This window comes from Gobio gobio (genome assembly GCF_949357685.1).
Source record: "Gobio gobio genome assembly, chromosome: 10".
NCBI lineage: Eukaryota > Metazoa > Chordata > Actinopteri > Cypriniformes > Gobionidae > Gobio > Gobio gobio.
In genome coordinates this window covers 1,793,010-1,802,395 of record NC_137116.1, presented here as the reverse complement: position 1 = coordinate 1,802,395, position 9,386 = coordinate 1,793,010, and the positions used below count along the sequence as shown (strand labels likewise).

At 39.0% G+C, this 9,386-nt stretch overlaps 1 protein-coding gene across 1 annotated transcript in view; it reads left to right on the top strand.

Moving 5' to 3' along the window:
- The first annotated feature begins 1,741 nt into the window (after window positions 1-1,741).
- prdm16 (PR domain containing 16) overlaps window positions 1,742-9,386 on the top strand; it is a 261,281-nt gene continuing 253,636 nt past the window's right edge. Inside the window, exon 1 of the mRNA XM_079827678.1 lies at window positions 1,742-1,899. Coding sequence (XP_079683804.1) covers window positions 1,863-1,899 — 37 coding nt within the window. The 5' untranslated portion in view covers window positions 1,742-1,862. The remainder of the gene's footprint in view (window positions 1,900-9,386) is intronic.

Genomic DNA, 9,386 nt, shown 5'->3' with positions numbered 1-9,386 from the left:
TGCCAGCAGCTCGGACATATACATGCTCTATATCCAATATCCTTATATTCATAAAAGCATAAAAGATGTCTATGGTCGGGAATGGACCGGAATGGATATCAACGGGGAAAAGATTGACAGTTAGTAGACATGCATTACTGTTAATAGCTACTTTAAATATGTTGTAAGACACCTGCAGGAGCCCACGAGTTCCCACGGGATCTGATGACAAAATGAGACCCGTTTTATTGCAGAATGGCCTTCTAATCACAAAGAGAAATAATTAATAAAAAACTGCCAGGTTATATCTTCATCTTAATATTGTACTGTAAATTCCAAAACAATTGAGAAACAATAGGCTAATAATAATAATAATAATATAGAATTACATTAGATTGTGGTAAAAAAAGTAAAACTCAAAAACAGACTGGATTATATCTAGTTTTTAATAACGCAAAATAATGCACATATTTAGGCTGTTGAGTTTGAAACGTTCAATCCTTCCCGCACTCCTATCTTTTGATGTGTCTAACAGGATCTATTTTACGTGCCAATCGCAGAAAATAACAGCGGATGTTGAGCCTGCTATTGCACTGAGGCTTGATTCTGACAGCACGCCTACAGCCTTACAATGACCATTAAAATGCAATGATTGCGCGCATGCAAACATGACGGCAGTTTAAGTCCATATATACTTTAGTATACGTACAACAAATATTTCAACAGAATCATACTTACATGAGTGAATCGGTTGCCTCGTCGTTCCCTGCTTGCTTTACCTGCACATGAACTGCCCCGAATTTGTATATGCCAAAAACCTAATCAGATCTAAAACCCAAACAAGACGCAGAGTGCATTGTTTCAAGAGAGAGTTTATATGCATACCTTCTCAGTGCGGATCCCACGCATGCACTCATACATACAGTATTTCTACTCTTTTCACATTACACACATTCTCACACACACACACACACACACACACACACACACACACACACACACACACACACACACACACACACACACACACTCTCTCTCTCGCTCTCTCTCTCTCTCGCTCTCTCTCACACACACACACACACACACACACACACACACACACACACACACATGCACGCATGCACGCGGGAGCTCCTGGCCGTCTGGAGTCTCGCGCGCGGAGACTCGGGTGGCTCTCAATAGCAACATTGAAACTGAACACACCTTTTACCTATTTATAGAACGCAGCTAAATTAATAATGTTATAGTTTTTTTTTATTTTTTATATTTAAATATGAGGCACTCACCAATGTTCTTACATCAGGTACAAAGACTTTCAATAAATGAGTATTTCAAAATGAGTAGCTAATATGCCCATATAATTCAATTTTCAGAACAACATGAATACTTCTACTACTACTAATAATAATCATAATAATTTATTTGATGAAAGAATATGCTTTATATATTTAAATAATTTGGAACAATATTTAAAATATTTCGGGTGCATGAAATGTTGTTCGTGATCACCTTGCGTGCGAGGGCTGCGACCTTGACCCCATCCAGGATTCAATGTCCAGTGTCGTACCGAATTCCGCAGGTCCCTGAAAATTGCACTTATTCCTCTTCGGGAGCTCAAGAAGGGGAGGTGGGGGGCGATCCGAGATGTTGCGGAGCGAGTGGAGGAGGAGGGAAAGAGATAAGTGATCTAAAGGAGACACGATAGGACAAAAAGTGATGATGATGAATACATTGGAAAGTTTTTGGCCCTGACGAGGGTGTCAGATTGAATGGCCTGTGCGCATGTGCGAAGGTGTCCAAACTGACAATGCTCGTGAGATGAAGATAGCGCTGCTGCTGCTTCTGAGCTCAAGGAGGACGCGAGGAATCTACAAGCCGACAAGATGAGATCCAAGGCGAGGGCGAGAAAACTGGCCAAAAGTAGGTCCTTATTGCGCTTCTTTCGCTCCTGAGCGGCCGCACGGTACTTTGAACCCTTGCGCACATCACCAAAGTGTCATTTTCATTGATCAGTTCCTGCTGAGAGCGCGTCTTTGTCCGGTGCGTTTGTTTTTCAGCTCTCAATTGCATTGAAATCGCTCAAACTCGCCGTGATCCGCGCGTCCACCCTTTATGCCAGATGCTTGTTCAGAAGTTTCGTTTGTGATGGTGCTTTGGCTGAAAAGATCAGGAGAGCGCTTGCACGCCGTGTTGTTTCACTCTCTTGTTTTAGCGAAGTCGAGAAACCGTAGAGAATTGTTACACGAAAGTTAGCGGAGAGTTGTCGAAAGGGATAGTAACTTTTTTATTGAGTGGTTCCAGGTCTTGTGAAATCATATTCCTGCTTGTTGAAATAGTGGGCGCTCTAGCACTGCTCATGGACCCCAGGACGCACAGACTGAGTGTGGAGATCTCCAGAGCCAGGTCCACAGGATGCCATAGAAGAAGGAATATGAAACAAAACGGACAATTCTTCCGATAATCTAAAATTAGGAGGTTGCATTTAGGAATCCTTGTCCTCTGGGGTCTGTCGCGGCTCGGTATGCTTCATCTGCGAATGGCAAATCAATAATGCATATAGGCTATGTCGTACTGAAGGGGGGAAAAAAAGAGTCAGCTATTTTCTGGACTCGTTCTAAGGCGAGGAAAAGTGTGTAAATCTCCTCTGGACTCTGCACGATGTCTTTGCTTATTGTTTGTTTGGCTTTCATTTGTATTCCGACTTGTGTGTAATAGGTAGGATTTCACACTCAAACTGTTTTCTTACATTGAGTGCCCGTGAAACTGTGAGAACTTTTGCATGCGAATATAGCAATTCATTAGAAAAGGCTTTGCAGCATCACATTGCTACATAAAAAGTGTACTGACAGTTGTAACGAGCTTAAAATGATAAGCTAAATAAAAAATAATGTTTTGTTAACTGAAGAACTAGTAGTATGAAACCGTTTTGAAAATGTTCACCTTATGTTTCAACGACATTGATTCAAATATTAAGATATTTTAGTGTGTGAACTTTAAAGCCCGCGTGGGCCTGATGACCTGTTGATTCAAATTGCAGGGAGAACAGCCAGTTTGTTTTGGGACAGAAATGTGGGCCTCGATATTTTCTCATGCACACTTCCAGACGTCGTGTTTTGCGATTAACAGGTCAGACTGTCGTTTTTCGTGTTTTGTTGTTGGTCATTCAAGATGAATACGGTTTTATGTTGGAGGTCAGTATAGTGACACGACAACTCTCCTGAGTGCTCAATCCATATATATAGCAGCCCTTCTTTTATTTACAGTTCAAGGTATTAATTGTTTAGATATTATAGTTTCGTTTTTGTGTTGGAGAGTGTTGCAGGGCCTGATCTCAATTTCTAAAACACAAGCGCTCATTAAAAACTACTGATATGGCGTATTCTGTACTTTCCTTAGCCTACATAATCTATAACATATTTCATTTTGTGACTTTGAATAGCTGATCAGTGTTCTGCTCTTCCAGATTCATATGAGACATATTTACTTTATGACTGCATTAAATCTGTGTGTGAGATATCGAGTTAAAATGTTTATAAGAGTATACGGGTTCAGTTGCTCACGAATGCATAAAGAATAGGCCTACTTTAAAAAATAGTAATAATTTAACAGACGAAGATAGCATACAGAGGATACAGCAATGTGTATGTGAATTATTATAATTATTATTATTAATAATAGTAAAGCATAATTAATTATTATTCTTTAAATGTAGCCTACTACATTATTTTATGTATTCTCTTTAAAATATAGGTATTTTAAAAACGCCAATGATGTAATATCAGTAGGCTACATTACAAAATTATTATTATTATTATTATTATTATTATTATTATTATTAGTTATTATATCTCAACAGTTTGCCGTCTCGTCATTACAAAAAGAAATTGCAGGTAGCTTATTGCCGTGAAGCTTCATAAATATAGGCTACGTTTTTATAAGACACCGACGGTCATTGCTTTTAATTATTTCTCATACCTCAGTGCAATTAAATATCACAGCCATAATTGTGTTTAATTAAACGATATTATAACAGGTTCATGTGGGATCTGTGTAAGGCACAAACCACCATCTGGCGGCTGGATCATCTGCTATTAGTGAACGAATCAAGTGGCCATAAAGTGCTTGATTCATAATGTTAGGCCACTTCATTCATTTTTCGACGAGGGTTTAATGCTTTCTGATTTAACATTAATATTCTGTGGTTTTATTTACACCCACTTAGTCACTTTGTCCAAGCTTTGCCTTTGATATATCGATCGTTTAAGTTGAGTTTAACAGAGAAATCTTTTTTTCTTCTTCTGGCGCCCAGGTATTTTCGCCCTCTCTCTCTCTCTCTCTCGCTCTCTTTCTCTATGAGCATTAGTAACCGTTTTGCAATGGTAAAATCATATTTTGATTTAAATGAAAGTGTAATTCGAAGGGGAAAAGAGTGTAATTTGTGTAATATATTTATGATATTATTGCAGACAAATATGAATTATTTTGAAGGTACAGCTGGAATTGCGTTTCAAATCAATAATGAGCTCAAAGGAGGCCTGACTCTGTCACGAACATTTTTGAAGATTTTTCTGGTTTTGAGCGACAATATATAGGCTATGCATTAATTAATTAATTCAGCATTTCAGTTGAATCCGACTCTTGGTGATTCTATGGGCCATGAATTTTCTTGGCGATGATTTTTTCCCCCGGGGTAGGTCATATGCATACAGTAGGCTAAATGACGTCACATATTTTTTTTTTGTCGGAACATACTTAGTAATTAAAATATACAATGAAGTGAAGTGACAAAGATCTATTGTAACAATCTGCATATTTTTACGATACACTATTTATTTATTTATCACATTTCAAGCATATTTCATTTTGTAATATACTTGTAATTTTACTTTTTTATACTTTGTTTTAATCTTAGAACATAGGTTTTCATTAGAGGGCAAAACTTTTTTCCCTCTGTTTCACTTAAATGTGGTCTTTTTTTGCTGTTTACATTATGATGCTGTCATTGAAGAGAACAAGTTGCACATAGAAATCAAATAGCAATGGATAACAAATCAAAAAAGTTCTTGTGCAGCCTATGTTGTTTTGACAAGACGTAATAAAATCAAGCCATAACACTGTAAAGCAACAATGGAAGCTGTGTGTGATGTCTTGCTGGAAGACACAGCCTGTCAGCACTCAAAACTGGGCTTTTACAGGCAAAATGGCTGACATTTAGCTTCAAGCTAGCTGAATGTGTTATGTGCACAATATGCTTTCACACATGAGAGCTGGTGAAAAGACTAATGGTGCATGAGCCATTAGAGATGTATAACCCCTCGCATGTAAGTTTGTGTTTGATAAGAAGTTCTTGTTAAAAGCCATAAAGTGCCAGACTGGAAGAATTGTGAGAAAACCATTTAATGTCTTGTGTGCGATGCGTAAGTGTGTGAGTTCATAAAACAACCACACACACACACACACACACACACACACACACACACACACACACACACACACACACACACACACACACACACACACACACACACACACACACACACACACACACACACACACACACACACACACACACACACACACACACACACACACACGCACACACGCACACACACACACACACAGGTGAGCATGTCTTTGTTCCAATGCTGACTTAGTGACTGACCATAATGAAACCAGTTTCAATTCACATTTGATAATGCTTCAATCATCTTGGCATGTGATACTGCACATAGAGTGCATGCATACACATATTCGTCCTCAATGGGAACCTGTAGGGCAGCTTTTGACCAGACGGCCTGCTTAGTTAACCCCAATCTTGAGTGAGAGGAAAGGTTGATGGGTGGCTTATGGAACGCAGGCAGAGCTGGCACTGTTTCCCGTCGAGAGCGCCTGCCCACCTGAGCTCAGCTCACTGCGTGAATCGCCCTGTGCTTCCCAAAGGTGAGGCAGCTCGATCTCAACCTTGCTCACATTTGTCACACGTCATTCATTCTACTTAGTTTTTTTTCTTCTTCTTCTTCTTTTTACTGTACTGCGCTGTTGTTGTTCGCTTGTGGCACCTCTTTATGACATCATAGTGACTCGTTCGTGGGAGGGCCTTTTACGCGTGTGTCTAAACACTGTTTCAGCTGTTCTCTGCCGCACTGGAACTGCACACCCTTTTTTTTCTTTTTCCTTTTTCGTTCACCCATTTGTAGGAAAAGTCTAAGCCTATCACTTGACTGTGTTTTGGCAGTCGTGTGCATACCTTAAAGATGACTTTAGTGTCTTGCTGTGTTTCCTCCCAGCATAATGCATTTTATTTTTTTTCTCAAGCCTTGTTTTTTTAAGAAAAAAAAAAGATATTTAAGAACAGGCCCCCATGCTGTGGAGCAGAGTAGGGTGCAGCGTGCAGTAGGGGAAAGACAGCCATTACAGAACTGTTAAAGCCATGTCTGCGAGAGAGACGTGCTTATCATGTTACAGCACAGGCTGTCTGCAACTCCTTGGCCGTAGAAGCGGACGTACTGGTGTTTTGAGTGAATTGTAGCTCATTATTCTTTCTTGCTATGCATGCTGTCTTGTATTTGCCATTGAACTCTAAAGTAATCATTTATTTTAGACAATTAAATTGCTGAAAATATTTGCATTGAATTTCTGTAATTCTATTTTTTAGTCTATTTGCAATTGTTATATATTGTTACTATATTATTATTTTATTTGAGCAATATTTGCTTGAATTCAATACAGTAAATGTATGAGAAAATTCTGGGTTAAAATCAACCATTGCTGGGTTATTTGGAAATCCATTGCTTTGTTTTTTGACAGTGCTGGTTAAACCTGAAGGTTATTCATTTTAAATAATAGTCAAACCAAAAATTATTCAGACACCAGATATCATTTTATACAGCTGGGTGTATAATGAACTCTGCAGTTCATTTATGTAAGCGAGGATAGCAAAATAAAGTAAACTGTGACATATTATATTCAAAAATCCTTAATACAGTGGACTACCAGTAAAACAGATCAAATAAATGTGGGACCAAAATTATTTAGACACTTTGACCTGACCTGTTTTGCTTAAGTGTTTTTTTCTTCTTTAATTGCTAATGCAAACTTTTACACCACAGACTGAACAAAATGAAGCATTGCTTGGTAATTGGTTGACCTGAATTGGTATTATCTATTTGTGTACTTAAATTTAACAGCTTACAGCTGATTGGTTGATTGTAATACATTACATACCTTTCTATCAAAATTATCTGACATTATCAAGATGAATTTGTTCTGACACAGTTTAACTCTGAGTTCTTGTCATGTTCTATTACCATTTTCTAAACTATAGCGAATAAGTTGTGATAATGTGAGAAAATGTTGAAGGTGTCTGAATGTATACTGTATTTATTTACTGTATTTATGACACTAATGTTTTCAATGGCAAGACTTAATCACAAAGTACTCATAAAAAAAAAAAAAGGTTTTAGGAAATACAGGGGCAACAAGGGCAGCCTCAAGGAACTGGCATCTGTGGGAAGAAAGCAGGTTTTGCATGTGCAATGAACAACATGAATATATATAATAATAAGGCATTCTCAGAATATCCTTTTCTGAAGTAAGCATTAAGTAAACACTGCTCTTGTATAATGCAAACAAACGCTGGTCTCTGGCTTCTGGCTAAAAAACCCTACACAATGAAACATCTTCTACATTGTGCGTCCTCACGAAAGCTCCATTGCTGGAGTTGGTCGATACTGTACAAGGAAAAAAGTAGCTTTGCACACCCACCGGGAAGGACTGTGAGAAATAATTAACCATGCATCATGTGTTCAGGGTTGCTAATTTTAGGCCGTAAAACGTCTTGGTGTCGTAGCTCCTGCCCAGAAAGTGCCAGGAAAGTTTCCATCCAACATTTCGAGGCATCCAGTTGGGCTGCATTTTAATGGGGAGCCAAATTAATATTGTTGTGGATGGTCAACACCACAAGCTGCACAAAAGCTGGGCTCAAAGAATTTCTCACAACTGTGTTTTTTTTTATAATATGTGACCCTGGACCACAAAACCATAAGTCATAAGTCTGACGGCAATAGCCAACAATACATTGTATTTTATGCCAAAAATCATTAGGATATTAAGTAAAGATCATGTTCCATCAAGATAATTTATCTTGAATATACCGTAAATATATATAACAAATTATTATTACTAGTAATATGCCTTGCTAAGGACTTCATTTGGACAACTTGAAAGGTGATTTTCTAAATATTTAGATTTTTTGCACCCTCAGATTCCAGATTTTCAAATAGCCATTCATCAATGGAAAGCTCATTTAAAAAAAATGGACCCTTATGACTGGTTTTGTGGTCCAGGGTCACATATTTTTTGGAGTATATGCACTGAAATGAAACCTACTCAAGAATTTGTTTCCAATATTTGGAGGGAAATTCCTCTCTAAAAAGGACACATTTTTCTTTGGAAGTGTGCACGCTTCCAATGCAAAGCAGGCTAGGCTGGTGGTTGGCATCTTTCTGGATGTTTAGAGCGGCAGTTCACCCCTGCAGTGCGCGCACACACACACACACGTATTCCGTAATTCCCCGCTGAAGTTCCCATGCTTCCGTATACAGCTACCGTGGGCTGTTTGGTCAGACCTTGATGTTGCATCCTTTGGCGATAAGAGAGTGGATGTCATTCCCCAGTGGGCCACTCGAGCTGAGCATTACCGCTCGCCGCTCACTTTCAACTTTACTAGAGAGCACATTTTCAAAGGGCCCGGCCTCCACGTTTATCTTTTGAACTGATCTTCTGCCCTCCATCTTTTGTCATTACTGGGGAAGATGGGCAGCTCTGTCTCATCAAGATGGTATGACGTGCCGTAATGGCGGTGGTAGAGTCGTTTTGTACTTTAGAGATAGAGTGCTTAGATTTGCTTTGATAAAGATGTCTTTCATGTTCCCCAAGACCTCTGTCAGCCCATCATCATTTTTCATAATTGGACAGTGCGGTATGCTGGGATCCACTGTAATTGAACTATCATTATCCAGTGACTTTCTCAGGGTGAGGCAGCCTATATTTGCTTAATGCTTAACTTTTCTTTGTACGCATGAGCGGGGGTGGGATCGTGCGCTGTGTACCAGATGAATGCTCTTGCTTACTGCCCCTTCAACTATTTTTGTCCATGAAAATTGGCTTAATTACGTGAATGGTTGTTTCTCTTTGCTCTGCGTCGCAACACAATTAGTCCATCTCCCTGGCTGCAATTTGTTTTCATAAAAAACGAGAGTGTTGGCACGCTGATTATGAAGCTCTTGCTCTCGAGGGAGAGGCGGCACTATTGGTGTGTTAAATTTCATTAACTACAGTGCGGCTTACTGGAAAAATATATAAAACCTCAAGCTGCCGCCATTTTCTTTAACCACTTTAAGGCCGAC